Below are 22,443 nucleotides of genomic sequence, written 5' to 3'. Positions count from 1 at the left end.
GAGTCAACGGTACCATCGTTAGGAGAGGGAGAGGGATCACAAGGGCCATCGGATTAATGCTATTACCACAGAAAAAACTGGGGATTCACCAGGAGGATGACAGTGCTGAGGAAAGAAGCAGGGGTCAGGAGGCAGCGAGGTACCGTCCATCATTCCAAATGTCTGTTCCTATGAAAAACAGCCTTTTAATCAATGGTGATAATTTGCAGAATTTTGTAGCATTTGTTTTCTCCTCATGAATTTCAGACAAAAAATACGTTTTCTTTTCCCTCCTCCAGTCTTATTTTCAGTTCATCTCCTTTTTTTTCCCCCCAGTTTGTCACTGAAAAATAGGATGTGGCGTAGGAGGGAGAAGAAAACACAAGGCACAAAAATATGATGCTTGTGACCCTTTTCTTTTAAGCTCCTGTTTAAACTAAAGACCCCCATTTTTTTGCAGTTCTCCCTGGAACACATTCTGGCTTTCCCCAGCAGGCTCCCCTGCAGATCTGCCTTGCTAGTGGGCTCAGACTCCACGCATCCAAATGATGTCTCCTTGGCGCACTTGCTTGGTGCTGGCATTGCAGTGCTTGGGCCCTTCAGAGATGTAGGTATTTTAAGAAACCAGCCAGTTGGTGGAGTTTTTTGAGTGGTGACTTGCAGCAGATGGAGCTGCAAAGGCGTGCGAAATGAAGTCTCAGCTCAGTTCGGTGGTGAAGGAGAGAGTCTCCGTTAAGTGTGTTGGCAGCCAGGGAACTCCCCCACCTCCCCACGGCAGCTGGGCAGCCACTCTGTGGAGAAGGAAACCTTTCCTATAGCTGCCCCCAAATCCATCTGAGCTGCCTCCTGCAAGGTCCTCATTCCCTGTCACATGCCTTCTTCAATGCCTGGTCATCAACCACGACCAGCACTACGTGCTCCCCAGCTAATACCATTTTCTCCCCTGTCCTGTGTCAGCGGTGCCCAGAGTTCACCTTGCCCTGCTCCTCACTGCGAGAGGAATAAGGCAGACCCCCATTTAAAGTGCTGCGTTGTCCATCTGTCTGACCACTCGGTAGCCAGACCTTTTAATCTTCCTACTGTTTGTTGCCCCATATAGAGGCAGGAGCTTTGGCAGTTCATCTTCATTGTGCTAGGATTTCTTGACTGTGCTTCACCCAGTGGATGCTGTGGGAGCTCCCCAAGCAAAAAAAAAAAAAAAAAAAAAAAAAAGGCTGTTTTAGTCCAACAGGCTGTGCATCCCATGCCCATAAATAGTTAGGGTGCTTTTCTCAATGGGGCCCACAGTGTGGGCAGCTGATGCGTGGATGGAAGGAGGAGGAGATGTGAAGAGTTAGCAGAGGATAGAAACTGGCTACCAAGCACTTTCTTTTCCCCAGGAGTTGAACCTGCGCTCCTGGGTGTCTGACTGCCCACGCTCAGGGGAGCAAGTGCACTTTGTAAGAGGAGCTAAGCGATAGCTGTGTGGTATCGCTGGTAGCTCAGCTCCCGAGGCTGCGCCTTGGCACCAGCATCCCCAGCTCAGAGAGGAAACAAGAGGATGGAGGATTCATAGGGACAATCTCTCTCTGTCAGGGAGCTGATGGCTGTACCAGTGGCTGAGAGCACAGCTGAATGTCTTTTGCTCGGTCATGTTTGCAGTCCCTTACCACCCTTCCTCTGCTCTCTGACCTGGCTGGGACATGTCTCCTCACCTGATGCCCTGCGACGGTCCTTTCCTGACCTTGGGTGCCCTGCAGTGCAGTTCCCCGGATGCCTGCCAGGTTTTCACTTCTTCTCACATCACTTTTGGGTGACCTTGTCTCTTGCTTCCTCATAAAGTGGTTCTGTTCCCATCATCCTCAGCTGCTGCAGCTTGTTCTGCTTTCCAGTCCAGGGCTTTTGTCTTCTGTCCCAGTACACCTGGCCCCATGCCATCCCTTCATATCTCATCCCTTCTCTCAAGTGACCTATGAGACATCTTTCCATCACCCAGCCAGCTCTTATCACTGACCCTCCGTGGACTGCCTCCTCCAACATTTCCTGACCTCAGGGACCCACCAGGGTGGGTCCCTCCTTCCCAAATTTATTTGTGTAGAAAAGTGCCCAAATATAACCAAGGGCTCTGATATGAGAGTCTTCTTGATGGCTGTAGCTTAGCAACAGCATTTGTGGAGAAGTTCAAGGTGTGGGGACAGACATTTAGCAGAACCTGCAGGAATGAAGCCAAAGTGGAGAGACCTTCATCCCACCCACCCTCATACATTGCTGCTCCTCTAGCCTGCACACTCAGACGGGTCCACCCACAACTTCCCTCTAACAACCGATGCACAAAAGCAAGCACTCATCCAACACACAGCAACACACATACTCTCACACTCTTACCCAAGCATTCACATGTGCACACACATCTCCATATATACTTGCATGCCTTTACAACTGTATCTACACTTAAACATCCCACAATTACATAAACACACTTCCTCATCTGTGTTTGTATACCCTTATACACGTGCATACCCCCTTATGTACATTTGTACACATTTATACATGCCCCACAGCCACACACAGATTAGCATCAGTGCCCAACCCGTGCACATCTCCCACCAGCCCTGACTCCTCGATCTCTGGTCCTGTTCAGCCAGTCTCATACACGTACAGTCCAGTGATCAAACTTTCGCAATCAACCACCTTTGTACACATGCAGACTCATCATTTCTTCTCCATCCTGGGCCAAATACTCTACTATTTCCCACAAGGTGAATCAGTTCCTAGTATTGCCCAGAATCCTGCAACTATAGCTCTCACCCACTGGAGATCATCCGACCTCCCTCTGCTCCCTGCCCCAATCCTGTACTGATACATGCCTTGATCTCCTGTACCAGCCAAACATTATTCCATACAGAGATCAACTCATCTCAAAGACGTTGTGTATTCTCAGGAGAGCCAAATCTATGCCACCCCCTGCCCTAAACACACAGAACAGTTCTGCCCAGTTGGCCTTTTAAGTCCAAAGGCTTTTTGTTTATTTACAATAAGACTTAGGGAGAAGAAAAGGGAAAGGGCATTTCAGCTTGTAAGAAACCCTGCCTCCCACCCATGCCTTGTCTTCTTTCGTACCCTTGTTACACCTTCCACCAGGGTGCAGAGGCACCAGGGAAACCCTGAAGAATGTGAGGTACAGGAAAGAAATGTCCCATTCGCTCTCCCAGGTAAGTCTCATCAGCCTGCCCAGAGTCTATGGGAGCCCTAGAAAGAAAGAGGAGGCTTTGAGCAGTCAGAGTGGTCTCCAGCCATGACCAGCATGGGTAGGAAAGTTGTCCCCAAGACATTGGAGAGCTAGCGAAGGGTCAGCCATTCATGCAACTGGCTGGTATGTCTTCACTGCAGACATTTTCCCTTCCTGTTTTTCTTTTAGGGTAAACAGCTTCTCATGTTTATATGGAAGATAATCAAGGCATTGGGAGGCCTTTTTGTTGTATATGCCAGTTGAGGACTTCCTTGAGGTGCCACAGTCAGATGGCAGCTGATGCCCTTCACAGCTGGGTGATCTAAGGGTGGATCATGCAATCTAGGGCTGACCTTGTTCTCTCCATACTGTCAGTGCCCATCATCTCTTCAGCTCTCCCTGGATGCAGTCCTTCCTTTACCTGGTACCACACAAACCTCGGGTGTCCCTTCCAAAGCCAAGAACAATGCCTTGCTTTTTCCACAAGTTCATGGAGCCCTCTTCATCTTTAAGCAGAGTCTTGGACTTTAATATTCCCTTCTATCAACATCCCCCATTGTCTTTGAGGTGGAAAAGCACAGAGGGTGAAGGGGATCCCATGTCCCAGTGTCTCTTTCCCCTGCACCACCCCTTTCATCATAAATAACTGACATGCAACTTGTTGCTCTTTTCACACCCCACAGGCTCCTCAGGGAGTGGTTTTTGCTCATTGGTTTCTCCTTCCCCACTGCTTAGAGGGTGCTCCTGCCTGTCATTACCATTCTGGGTGATCTTGCTGATCTCAGCCTCTTCCTCTTCATCATCAGTCTTCTCTGGGGGGCATGCTGGCACGTCCTGGCTTTGGACTCGGCGAGATGGCCTAAGGATGGCCCTACGGAAGCCCTGCTTGAAGCGGTAGGAGAGGAAGCCATAGATGATAGGATTGGCACAGCTGTTGGCATATGGCAAAACCACCACAAGGAAGTAGACACCGAAGAGGGACGGCTCCTCTGGCAGTGGGCAGACAACATTGATTATGTTGAGGACGTAGAAGGGGAGCCAGCAAAGGATGAAGACAGCCACAACAGCCACCACCATGCGGGTCACTCTGCGCTCGGAAAGCTTGTGCTTGGAGGACAGAGCTCTCACCCGCCTGCCAGAGGAACGAACCTTCACAACGATAAGAAGATAGCAGAGACAAATCACCAGCAGCGGCCCAAAGAAGCCCAAGGTGGCAGTGTAGACGATGAAGCCAGCTCTCCACACCGAGGCAGGCTCTGGCCACTGGATGTGGCATGTGCTCATCCCTAAAGGGACATCTGAGAAGACGACCACGGGCAGCACCACTACGGAAGACAGCACCCACACCGTTGCACTCACAGCCTTGGCCACCCGTGCTGTCCGCCATTTGGAGGACTTCCCTGGGTGGACCACGGCCAGGTAGCGATCAACACTCATCACCGTCAGGCAGAAGATGCTGGTGAACTGGTTGATGGCATCCACAGCCATCACCAGGCGGCACATGAAAGACCCAAATGGCCAGTAGGACAGGGCATTTTGGGCAGCCAGGAACGGCAGGCCCAGCATGAAGAGCTCATCAGCTAGGGCCAGGTTCAAGATGTAGACGTTGGTCACCGACTCGCTCACAGAGTGCCGCAGGACCACATAAATGACCAGAGAATTCCCAGCCAGCCCCACCACGCAGACAATGAGGTAGACCAGGGGGATGAGGACACCGCTGACGACCACACCAGGGCTGGCGGTGGTGGAGCCGTTGGGGGTGGTGAAGCCTGCCCAGCTGCCAGAGGCATTCCCCTCCTCCGACACTGCTGGCGTGGGGGGGCTGAAAGCAGAAGAGTCCATAGCAGAGGCAGGGAAGAGGGCAGGGGACAGCGTCCTTGCAGCATCAGTTAGCAATCTGGAAGTGAGAGGAGGAGAAAAAAGCCATTGATACTGGGGACATGACAGCTGAACAAGCCACAGATAAAATCACCACATTAACTGTGTGTAGGTATGGACAGGCATGGGAAGTTGAGGTGAGTTTGTGGGTGCTGGAAGATGTAGGACAATATTGACCCTATCTAGTCCTGGGAGGCCCAGTGGGCACGGAGGGACAAACATGGACATGGCTCAATGTGGGCCAACGGAGCCTCTTCCCTAGGGAAAGAACCACAGACTAGGATAGGGACCAGGAAATTTCTCATTTTCTGCTAATGGCTCCAATACAGAGGACATAGTCGCCAGGGGCCCGATTCTCATTTGTGAATGGCAGGTGCCTTACAAACAAAAGAAGGAAGAGCATCCAGTGATAACACGCCATTCCAAGTCTGTCTCCCCCAGTCACTGAGTACCCTCCTGCTTGCTGAAGCTCTTTTTGGACTGGCCAGGTTATCATGGGGTTGTTAGCCCCACCAGCAGAAATGAAAGCACCTCCACTCTCAATCCCAGCTGAGAGGCTGAGCTCAGCACGTGAGCTGGAGGGTAGCTGGTTTGTGTTATGCCAGTTTGAGAGTAAAGGAGGAGCCAGATTATTTTGAGTACACCAAGAGGGATCAGTCCAGATCTCTCTTGTCTCTTTGTCTCTTACTTTGTCTCTCTCTCCTTCTGCACCCTGCAACACACTGCTAATGGAAGAGGCTCTGCCTGCCCCAGCTGTTTGCGACACCAAAGCAGTGTCCCAGCCTTCCTAATCTGAGGTGCCCAATTGCCCGCCACATCAGGGTTTGGCATGGAAACAGCACTGAGCTCACTCAGAGAGCCTTGAACAAACAAGCTCTCCACTCGCCACCAGCAATCTGCTGACACTGGGTGAGAAGCTGCAGGGAGAGAAGAGACGGAGAAGGGAAGGACGTGCCTTTTGTCTTTTGTCAGGGTTCCATATATGTGAGATACAGAGCCCAGCACACACTCCAGACCAGAGACACCCTGGAAAACCTTATGCAGGGGAGATTTGTGATGCTTGCAGGATTGCTCCGGCTCTGGCAAAATTTTCTAGAGGTGTGGACTGGCAGGGTTATCCTTTTGATGAACTAGCTCCTTGGAAGGGAAGATGACTTAGTGGAGGAGAACAAGGACCCTGAGGCTTGCCTTTACCCATCCCAACAAATCTCTTGGATCTCTGAAGCTCCTTTGTTACTGAAATGAAAACTGAGGATCTCAAAGAAAAGGACTCCCAATATTAACTACTTTCAGGAGGCCAAAACACTCCAGACACTTTTCTCCCAGATGGGATTCTCTGTACCATCACAACTTTCTTCACAAATGTCTTAATATTACAGCTTTTATTCTTTTTTGTAGATGTCATTCTGACTTCTGGAAACCTTAGGGGAGACCTGAGCTTTAGATGGATTCCTTGGATATCAGATAGGTAAACACACAGATTCCACAGATTTATCAAATCTTATCCTGAAAGAACCTCATCTGATAGGCCCCATAAAAACACCATTGAGCAACGATGTCTTAAGGCCATTTCTACAGGCTATTGCATAAATGTTTCCTGCTGTACTTAAATGAGCTTTGAAGGACTGGAATTGTTTAGACTTTATTTGCAGGTGCCTTAGGCTATGACACACTGTCCTGATAGAAGCCCATCTCTCGGGGTCCTGCAGTACTGGGTTGTCCCACACATCATGAGTGGCTGCAATGAATGGGCAAAGTAGGAAGTGATTTGAAACTCTATTTCTAGGCTTGAGGATCTTTCCTCTGATATTTTTTTCCAGTGCTGTTCCAGTGACACAAGTCACTTGTTGGAGGAAAGGGGAGGGCAGTGGCTGCTCTGGGGACAAAGATCCCTGCAAAGGGTGGCAGAGACCAGAACAGTACATTCATAAAAAGATGATCCTCTAAAAGGTGAGGACATAGGTAGGAATCCCTTTGGATGTTCCTCCTGCGTGCAAAGGAATTTCCCAAAAAAAGCATTTGGAGGCAGCCCTACCAATATCAAATATGGATGGGGACACTCATGCTGGGGCTGAAAAGCATTTGGGGAAGTGCCTGGGGTCCAGACCTCAAGGCTGATTGCTCAGGCTGTGGTATAGCAATGCAGTAAACGCAGCCTCAGGGCTCCAAAAGCCCTATAAAAAGTGCTAAGGTATGCAATGCAAAGCACTGATTCACTATAAACTCATTCTCCTGCTCAGACAGCTGCAGTGGAGAAACTTTGTCTTTAAGCAGGCATGGTCTGTCTGTACCATTCTAACTTTGCCAAGTACCATCTACCAGCTCAAACGCTGCATCACACATTCTGGCTAGTTTGACAGAACAACCACTGGACACCAGTGCCTCACCTGGGTTGGGTCCACTCTGCTGGCTGCTTTGGCAACACCTGCATAGGTAGGAATTGATGAGGAACCTTGGCCTCAGACTGGTAGTGTGTTGGCATCTACTTGGGGTCTGTCCCTGATGCGGATAGCACCTGTTGCAAGAAGATTTGGATCCCCTAACGGGTGCTGCCAGAATATACCTGCTCCGTACATCTGGAGAGCAGGAGTAAGGCAGAGAGGTAGGAAGAGAGGGTAAATCAGTGCTACCGCTTTCTTTAGGAAAAACAAAAAAGATATATTTCTGCGTTGAATGAAAGGAGGAGGTGGATGCTAAAAGCTGAGCCTAGACCTGGTTACAAAACAGGAATAGAAGCTGGGAGGGACCAGAGAGTCCAATAACCTGCAGCCCCTCTTGCCACCCTCCCCTCCCGTTTTCCATAGCCCTGCTCCAGCTCAGGACTCCCCCTGCCTCACCTCGGGGCTGAGCTCTCTGGTAGGGACCAGGCTGGGCTGGCAGAATTGGGGGGGCTGGAGCGGGGGGCAGGTTTCCTTCTCTGGGACTGCAGAGTTAACTTCTGCATGGACTCACCCCCGCGGGAGACAGCTGGGAAAAGCAGGCAGAGCCGCCTGGTACTTACGTGTCGTTGGGATGTACATTTTCCTCTGCTTCACCGGGAGAATCCGTGTCATGTTTTTTTCCCCTTCCCCTTTCTTAAAAGCAATTGAACAAAACGGTCCCGGGAGGGAGCGAGTCCCACCATCCACTACCGAAGACGCAAGTCCTTCCTCCTGGACCTGCCCATCGCTTCCCTCCGTGACTGGTGTGGGAGTGGGGCCCACCCCAGCACCCGCTGGTGTCCGGCCGGGGATGCGCGGACCCTCACCCTCAGGCCGGGGGGTCTCTGCCCCACTCTCCCCTCACCATCTGCTGGGGAAGGGGGGGTTCGTCTGCCGGGCTTGGGCAAACGAGATTGAAGTGGCGGCTACCGTGGGATGGCTGCCGCCAGCCAATGGGCGCCACGCACGGAAACACCGGCAGGAGAAGGAGAAGGAGGGGATGGACGATGGGGCTGGAGAATGGGAGAGGAGCGGGGAGGAGAAACCGGGATGGAGAATGAAAAGGGAGAGAGGGAGGTGCGGCAGAGGGGCAAGGGGAGAGGGGGAGCGCAGAGGAGGGGAGGATGGAGGGAGTGTGGTGAAAGAAGCTGGGGAGAGGGAGAGGAGAGGGACGCAGAGAGCAGCTGTGTGGTGGGAGAGTGGCGTGGTGGAAGGGGGGGACCCGGCTCAGCTCCCCTAGGAGGGGGGAGTTGTGGCAGTGCAAAGTGCCCTGCGAATGCTCACGGGCACACAGGAGAGGGGCTGCCTGTTCCGAGGATCTCGCGGGCAGGACAGCTGCTGCTCAGAGCTGCAGGGACACGGCAAAGCCTTCTGGCTGGCAAGATGCTCAGAAACCGGGGTGGATGCTGAGCGCACAAACCCTTCTCCCTTCTGTTCTGCCCTACGAGCACCTCCAGATGGATGGAGCGAGGGCAGATGGGCAGATAATGGGGCTGTCTGTCTCAACTCTCTCCCTCCCCTGGCTCCATGCACAATCTCACGTCTTTTGCACCTTTTTTGGGAAAAAGCCCCGGTTCAACAGCCCCAAACTCTCCTGCCTGATTTCATCTGTGCTGCAAGGAGTGGACACAGAAGAAATGGGGCAGGGCAAGCAATTAAGCTCCTTTGTGTGAGCAGTCAGTCGTCCCGGGAAGAAAATTAGGATTTCCCCATCCCATTCCTTGCACAAAGTGCTTCCCTATAGTCCTCAGCCCCTTCCCTGCCCTGCAGCCAACATCAGTGACTCCTTGTGCTGTGCAGTCACCCAGCTCTTGAAATCTGCCACTGCTGTTATGAGCAGTTAAGCTCCTAGGGCCAATTCCAGCCTTAACACGAGTAGGGAGTATCTCTGCGAGCAGAACACAGCCAGGGTCTAAAACCTGGCCTTCCAGACCTGCCTGAGCAGCCAGTGCTGCTCAAAGGTGAACCGGTGAAGACAATACAGGGCTTCAAAGCTGTCAGGATGCCGTAGCCTAAATCTTGGCCACAGTGCTGTCTGGAGACACACAGGAGAGATGAGGCCTCACTGGGGAAGGAATGGCATGGGCAGCACCCAGTGGCTATCTTTGTCATGGCAGGGCAGGTATCTGCAGCAGCATGCAGGGAGCCCCTAGAAGAAACAGAGCCATGCAACAGCAGAGCTCTACCCAGGCCAGCTATCCCTTGCAGGCCTTGTTAACATAAGCAAAGTCATTAAGTGCAAAACTTCCAGATCTCCAGCTTGCTTCCTCAATGCTCAGAGTCCTGCCTCAGTCTCTGCCTCAGCTCCAATGGATGCTGCAAACTGCGTGAATTGTGTTGGAAGGAGAGCTCAGCCTGTGCACCTCCACAGGTAGGCAGGTAAATGAATTTTGTTTCAGGCGCACAGTGAGCCTCTCCTCTGCATTGCTGTACATGGTAGGGGACAGGGCGGACTGAGAAGGTAAAAGCCAAGGCTTGAAAACTGGAGAGGAAATAATAACCCACTGGGAAGTCATTGGTCTGAGTAATGTTTAGGGTGTTTCAGGGAGGCTAGATCCCAGTCTCAAGGGCTTTGTGTCTCTTGCCCACACCAGAGACTTCATTTCTGCTCTTTTGGACTTATGTTGACACAATTTACATTACCTTTGGAGGGGGCTTGGGCAATTCATCCGGCAGCGCATAAGCAATGCAGGCATTCGTGGAACTTGCTGCCACAGGATGTCGTCCAGCGTTGCTCTGGACATTATCAGTGAATAATGTGCCACACCGCTGAATTAACTGCCTTACTCGGATCTGACCGTGAATTGAATTTGCAGAAATTTCCCTGGCAGCAGGGTACCTCAGGGCCTTCACTGTGGCGGGTTGTTGCCGACACTACCCCTGCACCTCCTCAGCGCAGGAAGCAGCCTTTGAAACTCAGAAGTGATGCTGCATCGGGGAGCGGTAAGCTGGCTCAACTCCACCGTTTCCCTGTGCCCTCCTAGGACTGCAGGATTTTGCAGTGCCAATCATTGCACCCTGAGCCCTCCTCCCTCCCTCCCTCCCGCGAGCGGTGGCAGTAGCAGCCACCCCGTAACACTTCTTACTCTCAAGTCCCTGCAATGCATCAGGAAGGCAGGTGCTCACAGCTGCCAGATCCATAGTACCGCTGGGACCACTCTCTTCCGCTTAATTTTAGTGACTTGGAGGCAATTTGTCTGGACTGGTGACTCATTCCTCGCTTTTTTTATTTCTCCCCCCCCCCCGCTCTCCCCCTTCCTATTCTCATTCTGCCTGTGCCTGGCAGTGTGAGCGAGTGCCGGTACTGATACGACTGCCTGTGACGTGAGCTTAGGAGCATTAATGCAGAAATGTTTTGGTGAAAGCGTGTCCCCAGCGACCTGCAGGGGCAGTCCCCGCAGAGAGGAGTCTGGGCCTGGGTGTCGCCTCCCAAAGCTCGCATCTCATCCTCTGCGTGTCTCGGAGGGGAGACAACTTTTCCTTTGAACGCATGGAGGCTGAGAAGAGAAAGGGCAAAAGCGGAGGTGTAATCGTCCCGCCGCCTTTGGCCGGCACACGATATTCCCACTTTACTGAGGAACGCAGGGGGCTCAGCTGAGAACTTGGCAACTCGGTGCATGAATCAGGCCTCGTCTCTTCATCCTATAGCAGCGGGGGCTCCCCGGCACCAAGCTCAGGGTGGTGCTGCCTGGGTTGTCACTGCCGAAGGAGGGGTACGGCTGGCAGATGCCTCCACCCCAGCCGTCCCGTTGTTCACCGCTTCGGGGCCGTGTCGCCCCGAGGTGCAACACATCACGGACATGGCAAGAATGAACGGTCTGTTTATTCGGTCTTATTCACTACGTTGTAACCTCGGAGGTTGGTGAGGAAGGGAAGGGGCAGCTGGGGTGAGGCGAGTGTGGGGAAGTTGTGCAAACAGACAAACCAGTGCTACAGACCCACAACAGTCTTTCAAGCCAGCAGAAGTAAAAAGCGCAGTGACCGCCACAAGGTACTGAGCTCCGGGATGCTGGAGCCATCGCTCTCCTGTGTGCTGGGCAGAGCCTGGCATCAGGACGGGGCCGGGATCTGGAGCCAAAAACACGACAGACCTCATGAAACCAGCTCGGCTATTTTCCTGCTCTGCCTCCCTCTGCCCTGGTGGTGGTGGGAGAACGAAGGGGCAGGGTCACAGCCAGAAAGTTCTCATTCTCCTCTCTCCTCAGGCTCTGGCCAGCTTGGCCTCTCATCCTGAAGCCTCTCTGCTCCCTTGAGTTGAAGGGGAAGGGCAGATGGGGACAATATGAGGAGTCCTGGGGGAGAAGCTGCTGCCTGTCAATGTACAGCAACACAAAAACCACCTTGAGGTGAGCAGGGCCCAGTAAGATGAAGGGCCATTGGGCAACAGCCATCAATAAGGAACAGCTTTTTTTTTTTTCCCTATAGGCAAAGGCTGTGGCTTCACAGGTCTCACAGCAGATCATCCCCAGGGCTGCCTGGATGCAGTTCCCTCTGTGGCAGAAGGCGACAGTTCTTCTCTGGGAGGGCAGAGGTGGAAAATCTTGGGCCTCCTTGCACCAGCAGATGGGGGCAAACCTGCCCATGGGCAAGCAGCAAGGAGGGGCAAGTGGTTCAGGGGTCCACGTTCTCCGTCATACCATGTCCTGTCCCTTCCCCAAGCAGGAGGACTGTCTCCCTGTCTCTCTTTGAGGCTGACCCATCCCACCAGGCACAGCAGGTTATAGGAACCCAGTGACCAACTGGGTTCAGGAGCAGGAAAGTGCCGCTGGTGTCACTCCCAGGGATCCCTTTCAGACTTACTCACTTAGAGAAGGCTGCATACACGCTTCTTTGTCCGGGTGGGCTGCGGGCAGAGGACTGCTCGGATGGCCTCGTCAAACACCGTCTTGAGGCCGCGCTGCGTCAAAGCCGAGCATTCGAGGTATTTCACGGAGTCTGCCGGGAGGAAAGCAGGTGCTGTAATGGGGAGGAAGGGAACTGGGGAAGGCAGTGGGGGTACCCAGGAATCTGCTGCCGAGGGTGCTCAGAAGAGAAACACGCAGAAGGAATACCACAGATAGCGTCAAGCAGAAAGAGATGCATGGGCCTGTTTCACCAACACGTTTCTGGCTCACATCACAGCCACAACGCTCTCCTCCCTCAATGCCCATTTACAGTGTCCTGAGGCACCTACACACCACGGAAACACCCCCTGAGTCTCGTCTTGAGATGAGGTCTCAGGTCTCCTCAGGTTCAACTGTCATTCAGACTGCCTGGCCTCAAGCGCCTCTGGTGGCATCTCAAATCACATGGCACCTCCCTTTTGGGACTCTGTACCCCCAAATTCTCAGAGGCGTTGTGCTGGAAAGCAAGGCACCTTGCTTTTCCCTGAACTGAATAAACACACCACAGGTGATCAAAGCCATTAAGCATTGTCAGGACACACTTCACTTGCTCAGGTAGTCTTGACTTGAGGGCAAATCTTGCCAGCTGTACAAGACTGGAGTTTGCCTGTTCTCCACCCTTGTAGCCAGAGCAGAGCCATCACGTGAAGCTGGCTATGTTATCCTGACCGGACACGCTCTCCTCCAAACTCCCAGTTGAAAACTTCTCCCTCAAGCTGTGTTTCCCAGCCTTTCTCCTGCCTCTGCATGCTCCATTGGAGAAGAGAGGTTACCTGGAACAGGCATTTGTGCATTTCCCAAAATATGGGAGGGAGCTGATGCCCCTGAGATGAATGGTGGGGTGTGACACACATACCCGGGGGGTTGCAGGTATAAGCCCCGCTAGTCAGAAGCAGGGACGGGAAGCTGCAGTTGCAACTCTTCCTGAGAGATGTTAGAAAACTCACTCTCTTCCGCTTCTTTCCGGATGTGGAGGAGAGGCCTCTGCCCACACAGCAGCTGCGGCTTTCACAGAAAAAATATTGGCCCAAATAGAAATAGCAGAGTAAAAGGGGAGGGGAATGAGCAAGCGTGTATTTGTGCGTGTCTGTGTAGTGTGGTGGCCAGAGGGAGGCAGAAAACAGAGGGTTGAGGCTCCCTCAAGGAGCAGATCTCCTTCCTGAGTCTCCTGAAGGGCATTTTGTCCCATGACCCTTGATGTGTCTCCCTGTGTCCCTCGGAGATACCACTGTGAGATACCTCTACAAAAGCCTCATTAGGCTGAGGGGAAGCCCTTATCTTCTGCCTCTCTCCTTTCAGTAGGTCCAAGATGTTGCCCCAAGCACATACCGATTTCCTTGGCCAGAGCAAGGCCCTGAGGATAGGTAATGGGGGATAGCTTCTTCTCCTTCAGCTTCTCAATGGTGTCCTTGTCATCACGAAGATCCAGCTTTGTGCCCACAAGGATGATGGGAGTGCTAGGGCAGTGGTGCCGCACCTCGGGGAACCACTAGCAAGGGAGCAAAACGGCAAAGATGTGAGAAGAAGTCACACACACGGGCATGCACAAGGGAAAGAAAGAGGCGCCCCTGAAAAAATGTCAGCAAGGTAGCTAACACCCTGTCCTTCCTCGCAGCCCTTCCATCCAGTGTTGGGCACTATAGCCTGGCCCAGGCCAGCCCTTGTTGCTGGGTCCTCCTGCAAAATCCCTGGCATGGAGCTCAAATTCTGTTAAGCAAAAGCACAAGCTGCACTTCACCCTTCATGGCTCCCTGGAACCCAAGGAGGAACCTGAAAGTGGTAGGAAGGAAATACTCTGTTGTTCTCCTCCTCATCAATCTCTCCCTTCTTCCCTCACTTCCAAAGGCTGTGGGTACCTGCTTCTCATACCCTATGGACTGGTCCTGCCTGTCTGTGCTGTGACAGTCTTGGCTGGAAGATGCCGTCAGAATATAAGCCTGTGGTCTCACAGCTCAATAGCCCACCAAGATGAATACTAGCCTGTTAATGGGGTTGGCCACTTTCTTTGAGACGACGCAGAAAAGACATCTGAAGGAGGCTTATATTTTAGTCCCTTCTGATTGTCACAAAAATGATATTACCCCTCTGAATCTAGAGGTCCTGTTAGCAGTTTCCACCCACAGTCACTCTCTTTGCAAGACCACCACCAATCTCACCCTCCTTAACCCCTAACGGACCAGGATATTGTGTCTCACCTTAGCACGGACGTTTTCATAAGATGCCGGGCTGACAAGGGAGAAGCAGATCAGGAAGACGTCCTGTAGGCATACAACCGTGGTGCGGAGTTAGGATGAGAGCATGGGATTGCATGACAGGAGGCAGGGAGGGCAGAGAAGATCTGGGGGGGCAGCATCATCCCTCTGCAGCAGAGGGTCATGCTAGGGAAAGCTGTCTCTCACAAAGTAACACAGTCCTGACTGCTGCTAATTGCCTCCAGAGGAGAGAGAGATATTTGCTCCCCTGACTCATGGTAACCATAGCCACCATTATCAGAAGAGCCAAACGTTTAACTACGAGGATGGGGTTTTTGCGGTAGGCACAGTCATCCTCATGGGAAACAGCCTGACAGCGTCCTGCTCATTTCTCACAGAACATCGTCGAGCTTTCAGGCCAGAATAATTTTGCCTGCTGTTGAGACAGAACTAAGCTCAGCCCAAAAAGCGCACACGCAGGATGTAAATGAGGCGGAGTTTTGGTTATCCACGTAAGTGCTTCTCCTGGGCATGGCAGAATATAGACTTCCATTAAAAACAAAACAAAAAACCCAAAACAAACCAGCTCTTCAGGGTTATATTTATTTCATCCAACTTCACCTAGCTAAAACAAGGGTGTCAGGCCCAGGCTATCTGTTTACATACTTTTACAAGTATCAGAGGCAAAAACCTTGGAGAACAGTTCCCCCACCTATCCTTGGGTTGTGTCCCAGGGTGGGTGCAAGCATGTTGTTGAGAAATACATCTGCTTGCACTGATTGCAGAAGGAGCCTAGGCAAAGAGCTTATACCAGGAATCCAACTTTTAGGTGGCTGAACCTAGCTGAAATAAATAGTGCCCTCAATTCCTAGCCCTTTTTGTTGTAATGGCAACCTTCAGACCAATGCCTGAGGCAGCAGGGTCTTTCTGAGCTTGCCAAGAGACTGCTTAGAACAGCATCCTCCAGGGAAGGTGACCTTTAAACCCTGAAATCACTCTGTCAACGTGGTTAAAAACTGGTAAACACAGTATCTGAGACATCCATTTGTTCTGCTAGAGGCTTGGGCTTAGTTGAGGCATCAGCAGATCGAATACATGTGTCCACACATCAGATCCCTTTTAAAAGGCAGAAGCCAGAATAGCGGGGTTTGCAGAAATGCAAGAAGCTCCTGTGTCAGCTCCTAAATTCCCTGAGCCACTTTAACTTCACAAAAGGAAGGGTTTTTACCAGGGCTGTGTAAGGCATCTGCCCCACACTGAAATCAGTGTCAGCTGGGCTCATAAGTAGCTTCAGCTGGGCTCATAAGTACCTTCAGCTGGGCTCATAAGTATCTTTGAAGATATCAGTTTTGTTGGTAAGTTATACGAGTAATGAAGTTTAGATAAAGTCTCCAAAAGACTCTCAGATATCTTTTACCTTTAGGGTTTCAAGGCACTTGTATATCAACAGAGATATTCTCAGAAGGAGGCAGAGAAAGACAGGAACAGCCCTGTTGCTGTTTCGATAAATGTTGATTTTTGCAGTGGGGGATGGAGATATATCTGAGGGAGGAACAAGGGAGGAAGGGCATGGAGTCTGACCCACCGTCTGCGGGTAAGAGAGCGGCCTCAGCCTGTCATAATCTTCTTGTCCAGCAGTATCCCATAGCCCCAGATTTACAGGCTTGCTGTCAACCATCACGTTGGCAGAATAGTTATCGAACCTGAAATTCAGAGACATAGGCTGTGACTCAAACGGGAGAAGAGGGACCCCTTCCAGTAGTGTTGGTGGGGTTCACTAGGTGCACCCATGAGCAAAGGGTAGTGATTCCTCTTCTCAGCTCACCTGGGTGATGCTACCTTACCAAATTCCCACTCAGCATCAACCTCCTTCCCATCACCCAGCTGTCCTGGACAGGTGTCTGGCTGCAGCTCCACCTTTGCCACCTTGCGTGCAGATCCATAAACCCTTCAGTTTCCCACTTCTTTCCCCAGTATCCTTCTCACAACTGCGTCTGCTCTAGCCAAGCCCCTGTCTTTCTTTTGTGCTCTAAAACCCAGCTTTCTCCTTAAAAGTGAAGAAGAACCCACGTCTCTAGCTCTCCCAGAGCCCTGCACTCCTCAACAACCCTGCAGGAACTGAGACCAATGTGCCAAGATGTGTTCCTTTACTCTTTGAAAACCCAGCATGAAATATTTGAGAAGAGCTATCAGGATTGCACGCTTGGGAGCAAAGACTTAATGGAAAAAAAGGATATTAAATCAATACAGATGTTCCTCCCCTTGTCCTAGAAAATTTTATTTCTGGTTCCTTTTGGTATTTTTTTTTTTTTTCAGGCTAAGGTGAGGGAAACCAGTGATGGGGAGGAACCAACACAAAGACTTTGTGAATGTGCTCACAGCATACGCCGCTGTTGTAAGATAAGCCATGCGGTCCAGGAGCACAAAATGGCCTCCCTTTCTCATCTCCAGACACAAGCTTCAGACAGTAGGAGAAATGGTGTTTGATGCACAAAACACATAGCCACTTTGTGTCTACATGCTAGGAAGGGATGGTGCCCCTCCACAAACCGGCTTCTGAGAAACGATGGATTCTTGCTGCCACAGCCATTTTTTTGCAATGTCTGCTGCAAATTGGAGAAGAAGGTGAGGCTCTGAGGTTTTCCTGTACCTGTCCTTCCCAAGGAATCTGAACCTGAGCTGGCGGTCTGACACACTGTGCCGAGCTCCTTTTCCCACCTCGGTGAGCGTGCCGTCATACCCCACATCCCAGTGGTGTGGTATGTGTGGTGTGCATCCCCAAACATATCCCCATGCACTGTGGGGAGAAAAATGCATCTGACTGCTCAAACTAAAGCAACCCTGATTTTGCTCCTTATTGCGCCAGTCTTTAGGTCTGTCTCAGCCTCATGCATACATCTGCTGGATTGCATAGTGCTTCTACTCTGGCACTGAGCTGAATCCTGCACTCCTACCATCAGGGTTATCACTGCTCCAATGACAGTGGGTGCCTTGGTCAGGGAAGGAAGTGGGGAGCCCTGTCCATCCAACTGCCTCCTCTTGGAGGCCAAATTTTTGTAGCCTAGTGCCTGGTTGTTTTGCCTAGCAGGACCCCATCTACTACTTTTAAACTTAACAGGCAGATAGGCTTGGTTTGTGTCTCCCAAATACCCCATTTATACCAGCGTTTTATAAGGCCACTTGTGCTTCTGGTGAAAGGTGACAGATCCAAAGTGCAGAGGCACCTTCGCTGGTTTGGCATCCCTTCCTGGCACGGAGATCGTGACCCTGCCTTCAGAGTGCACAACAAGGGGTTTCTGCACCCCTTGCACCCTGCTTTCCATGCCTCCCACCCACCCCGGGACCTGTTTATGCATCACTCACACAGTGGGGATGTATTCTCCTGGGAAGGCATTGGTGGTGTAGCTGATAAGGAGACAGGTTTTCCCCACAGCTCTGGAAGAGAAAGAAAAAATAGCACAAGTTATGGTAGTGTAGGCAATCTTGCTAGGGTAAGGTGGGGATGGGGCAATCCTTCCACACCTCTAAGCTAGCCCTGTCAGGAGACCCCTGGCAGCAGAACCATTCACAGGACCAGCCAGCGCATAACCGTAAGTTAGACAACCAGCAGGAAGAAAGACAGGATGTCACCCAGAATTGTTTGTTGTCTTTGAGCACGAAGGCTTGTTCTTACGGTCTGGTACAGAGATCACTCAGCTAAAGCGCATCCACTCTGAGATGGAGGCGAAAGCCCATTTTCCAGTGCGTGCACGGTGCTGTACGCTCACAGCCAAGGGTAGGTGTGTTGATTCGGTGTGGGAGTGCCATGACAAAGCTGCCCAGCCAGCTACAGCCCCTGAACACAGGCACTCCAGCCTGCTTCTGCAGGTGCTGTGGCCAGGGGCTGGTAGCACCTCTTCTTGATATAGCCACAACATCCACGCCTTGCCTGCCTGCGCTGAGCTGCAGCATCGCCCGCAGAGCCAGCTGTAAGCAGCCAGCAAGGTGCCTCTCCCTGCGGCTGCTGGAGGTTGCGGGTGGTGTTTCTGAGCTAGAAGCTGGCGCTTCCTCCCTCCTCAGCCTCCCCCACACTCATGCTGCAGCAGGGTGGAGCGAAAATAAGCCAGGGTAGCAGCACAGTCCAGGCTGGGTGAGAGCGTTGTTGTGAGGGAGGTGGGAAAGGGAGCAGCAAGGCTATCAAGGGGAGGAGAAGGCGTCGTCGGCAAGGTGTAAGGCTATGGTGAGGGCAAGAAGTGGAGAGGAACTGGAAGAAGATAAAGCAGCCAGGACAGGTGTGGGATGGAGAATCCTTCTCCTGCTGGGCTGCTATTTCTCAGGTCTGTGCAGCCTGGGAAAGTCTGGTCGTGTTTCAGTTACAGCACGTGTAAAATGGAGGTGGTGAGAACAACCTGCCTCCTCAGCCTACGACCACAGCCACAGGACGAGGAAGATGTCTCTCCCGAGGGGAAAGGCTGGAGTCTCGCTGCTGGCGATGCTCCAACCCCCTCAGCTGTACCTGCAAAGTCCTCCCTCGCGGCCCTGCCTTTTTGTGTGCCACCAACAGGCACGGCTGGCGTCTGCTCCCTGGTCCTGAGGCACCTGCCTCGGTCACTGCACTGTGGGGCAGCTGAGAAGGAAACTGAGCTCTTCGGCGTGCTCTGACACGGATTTCTTCCTTCTGCCACCTCCCTTTCTTAGATCCTCCTCTCTCAGTCCCTTCTTTCCCCAGCTCCCTTGCTTCCCTCTTATCATAGAGATATTGAGGGAGGCCCATGGAGGCTTCCTGAAGCTCTATACGGAATGGCTCAGGAGATGTATGGGACTGTGGGTGGGTCAGTCATGGATGGGGGGACGGTTCTGAATTAGTGTGGTTGAACAGAGGAGCAGAGAGGGTCAGCGAAGGGGTGAAGGTTACAACAAAGTTGTTGAGAGAAGAGGTGAGGTTAGCGGCACCTGCAAGTTCCTGGGACTGAACTCAGGGAGTGTTAAGAGGTTGGTGATGTGTGATGGAGGGAGCTATGGGGCCAGAACAGCTACGGGGCAACATGAGGGGCTCAGCTGAGTGAGGGCAGAAGGTCCTGTGGTCAGTAAGGTTGAGCCAAGGAAGGGTGATATGGCTGGTATCACTGGGAGGGAGGCGAAGGGTGGTGAACCAAGAGCTCAGAGCGATGGGGAGGTGACCGGACTGCTGTGTTGCAAGATGGTGAGAGGGGAGGTGCAGTGTACAGAGAGGCAAAATGACGGGGCAGAGGATGTTTAAGAGTTGCAGTCAGAGGGGCTGAGAGCAGGACGTGTTGCGGGGTTAGCCACGATAAGAGGGGAATGCTGCCTTGAAGGATAACTACAGAGTTGGTGCAAGGTGTGAAGGGGAAGCTGCGGGGTTAACAGCGCAACAGATAAACGCCCAGTGGAGTTGTTTATCCAGCTCTAGCTTGCTGCCTTCAGGGGACTTTTCTTAGAGGTAACGGCGTTTATTTGGGGCTCTGTCCTTCCTTGTCCCTTCTCCCTGTCCCCTTGCTCCAGCCCCTGAGAGTATGTCTAACATCTACTGTCATGTTTGCAGATGTCTTCTTCCCCGGGCGAGTTTTGTGGGAGGAAGTGACGGTGGGGAGCAGGGCTGCTGCAAATGTCTCTTCATCTGCTACCTGATAGCTGCCCCAGATAACAGGCTGGCCAACTCCTAGCTGGGAAATGAATTAACCTACTCTGTGCCAAGTGTGGACTCTCCTCCCCTCCCTCTCCTGCATCTACTCATCCCACAGGGCAGGAGGAGGTCCTGTCCGCCCCATCCCTCCCACCCCCGGCAGGACGGACTGCTTCACTTATTGACGGCTTAGATCAGGCCATTTCCAGGGATGACAGGACAGGGGCAGTGACGCTATCATGCTGTGAAGGCAAGGTTGCGTTACCTCCCACTCCCAAAGTAGCATATACTTGCGCATATGTCAGTGGATAGAGGTCCTCCTCCTTGTGCCCAGTAGAAACCCCTTGCCCAACAGTCTCCCCCACAGCCCGATACAGAGATAATGCGCCAAGAAAAGGTGATCACAGAGATACTGGCAGACATCTCATCAGGACCATAGTGCCGTGCCCTCTCCCAGTCAGTCCCAGTGAGCAGATGGCATTCAAGGAGCCGTTCGCCTGCAGGAGAGCGCTTGCATCTCTTGGGTTTTAAATCTGACTCCTGCCTACAGGTTGAATCTGGCAGCAACACCACCACCTCTTGTGCGTGGGACAGACCCGCTCCACTTTCCATGCCCCTTTTGCAGATGCCCTTCAAAATGGCCTCTTCCACACCCTACCTAGAGGAAGGTCCTGTGCCCTGGGGAGGGAAAAGCGAGTGAGAGAGGGAAGGCAATCCGCAGGAGGTCAGAAGCAAAGCTGGGGAAGTTTCACCAAGCAACCACCTTCTTTCTTGCCCCTTGTCACTGCCCCTCCCTCCCCGCATCCCCAGCAAACCAGCGGGGTACCTACCCGTCTCCCACCACGACACACTTGATGGCTTGCATGTCTCTGGACCCGTGGCAGAGGACAGCGCCGGGGGCAAAGGAAAGTCAGGCCAAGGCGAAGAGTCGACGGGCAAATTTGGGTATCAGCCCTTGTGCTGCAGTGAGCAGCAGGTTGCAGGGTGGGAGGAAGTGGAAGGGGGAACTTCACTCAACGATCACCCTCCGGTCCTTCCTCCCCTCCCACCGCTGCAGCAGCCCTGTGGCTGAGGCCGTTAGCTGAAGGCGGGGCATGCGTGACTTCATGGTTGGGATCATGACTGCTGTAATTTATTTTTTTTATTTTTTTTTCTCCCCACGTATCTCACCCACTCCCTTCCCACCCCATCCCAGCGTACAGCTGGGGGCACCAAACTGCTTTTACGGGGAAGCTGAACAAGGGCTAGAAGCTTGGGGAGAAAGCGGAGGGGTGGATTTCCTCCTCCCTCCTTTATCATCCAAACTTTGGAGGAGGTGCAAGCGGGGAAGGGAATCTGAAGTGGGAGCAGTGGGGTGACGTGGGGCAATGAAGATTTTTCAGGTCTTCCCAGCGCCCCTGAGTGTCAATGGCGAAATGGCACAAGGAACAATGTTTTCTGTGAAGGCTGAACAAGGAAGTTAAGCAGCCTCTAGGAAGCAGCAGCCACCCCTTGGCTGCTCTGTCCCTCCTCTTGTCTGGTGATAAGGTCCTACTGCACTTCCCCACCTGCCCAGATTACTAGTGCAAAGAAGTATGGTGTGAACCCGTGTGTTCACCACGAAGTGGAGCAAATGCATTGAGGGATGCAATGAACTGTTTTCTTTCCCCTGCCAGTACTATGAGAGCCAAGACTGGTGGATGAGAGGAGCCCCCGCAAACCAGCTTCTCCCTGTCCACCCTCTCTCCTACTTCTGAGCGAAAGCAGCCAGTGGGAGCTGCTGCCAGACCTCTTCCATCTTATCATAGAATCACAGAACGGTTTGAGTTGGAAGGGACCTTTAAAGGTCATCTAGTCTGCCCCCCCTGCAATGAGCAGGGACATCTTCAGCTAGGTCAGGTTACTCAGAGCCCTGTTCAACCTGACCTGGAATGGTTCCAGGGATGGGGCATCTACCACCTCTCTGAGCAGCCTGTTCCAGTGTTTCACAACCATCATCATAAAAAATTTCTTCCTTATATCTAGTCTGAATCTACCCTCTTTTAGTTTAAAATCATTAGCCCTTGTCCTATCACTACAGATCCTACTAAAAAGTCTGTCCTCATCTTTCTTATAAGCCCCCTTTATGTATTGAAAGGCCACAATAAGGTCTCCCCAGAGCCTTCTCTTCTCCAGGCTAAACAACCCCAGTTCTCTCAGCCTGTCCTCATTGTCCTCAGAAGATAAAAGAATTTTAGAGCTAAGCAGCAAGGAGAATAAGGAAGCAATCACGCTGAGAAAG

General features: G+C 52.2%; 2 protein-coding genes across 3 annotated transcripts; both read right to left on the bottom strand.

Moving 5' to 3' along the window:
• Positions 1-3,594: 3,594 nt before the first annotated feature.
• SSTR3 (somatostatin receptor 3) lies at positions 3,595-7,503 on the bottom strand. Its single transcript, XM_075050822.1, has 2 exons — positions 7,453-7,503; positions 3,595-5,084 (listed from the first exon to the last, which is right to left on the bottom strand). The coding sequence occupies exons 1-2, from the start codon at positions 7,494-7,496 to the stop codon at positions 3,824-3,826; spliced, it is 1,305 nt and encodes a 434-aa protein (XP_074906923.1). The 5' UTR covers positions 7,497-7,503; the 3' UTR covers positions 3,595-3,823.
• A 3,509-nt stretch (positions 7,504-11,012) lies between these two features.
• Positions 11,013-21,233, bottom strand: RAC2 (Rac family small GTPase 2). Of its 2 annotated transcripts, none has more exons than XM_075051077.1 (7): positions 21,014-21,233; positions 17,924-17,995; positions 16,146-16,263; positions 14,564-14,626; positions 13,698-13,857; positions 12,286-12,420; positions 11,013-11,553 (listed from the first exon to the last, which is right to left on the bottom strand). In XM_075051077.1, exons 1-6 carry the CDS (start codon positions 21,046-21,048, stop codon positions 12,290-12,292), a joined length of 579 nt encoding a protein of 192 aa, XP_074907178.1. In that variant the 5' UTR covers positions 21,049-21,233; the 3' UTR covers positions 11,013-11,553; positions 12,286-12,289. The 2 variants fall into 2 exon arrangements, with proteins under 2 accessions (XP_074907178.1, XP_074907177.1); XM_075051076.1 differs by having other exon boundaries at positions 11,024-11,553; positions 12,290-12,420; positions 21,014-21,231.
• Positions 21,234-22,443: the final 1,210 nt, after the last annotated feature.

Source organism: Buteo buteo, chromosome 19 (assembly GCF_964188355.1).
Source record: "Buteo buteo chromosome 19, bButBut1.hap1.1, whole genome shotgun sequence".
In the NCBI taxonomy this organism is placed as follows: Eukaryota; Metazoa; Chordata; class Aves; order Accipitriformes; family Accipitridae; genus Buteo; species Buteo buteo.
This window is presented reverse-complemented; position numbering and strand designations above follow the sequence as displayed.

What these genes read in the sequence shown, in the direction of transcription:
- SSTR3 (XM_075050822.1), bottom strand. Translation starts at nt 7,496, where the DNA reads ATGCAGGTGTTGCCAAAGCAGCCAGCAGAGTGGACCCAACCCAG. An exon ending in GCAGAGTGGACCCAACCCAG is followed by an intron (nt 5,085 to 7,452) that starts GTGAGGCACTGG and finishes TCTCACTTCCAG; the next exon opens with ATTGCTAACTGATGCTGCAA.
- RAC2 (XM_075051077.1), bottom strand. Translation starts at nt 21,048, where the DNA reads ATGCAAGCCATCAAGTGTGTCGTGGTGGGAGACGG. An exon ending in TGTGTCGTGGTGGGAGACGG is followed by an intron (nt 17,996 to 21,013) that starts GTAGGTACCCCG and finishes TTTCTCTTCCAG; the next exon opens with AGCTGTGGGGAAAACCTGTC. An exon ending in GGAGAATACATCCCCACTGT is followed by an intron (nt 16,264 to 17,923) that starts GTGAGTGATGCA and finishes TCTGAATTTCAG; the next exon opens with GTTCGATAACTATTCTGCCA.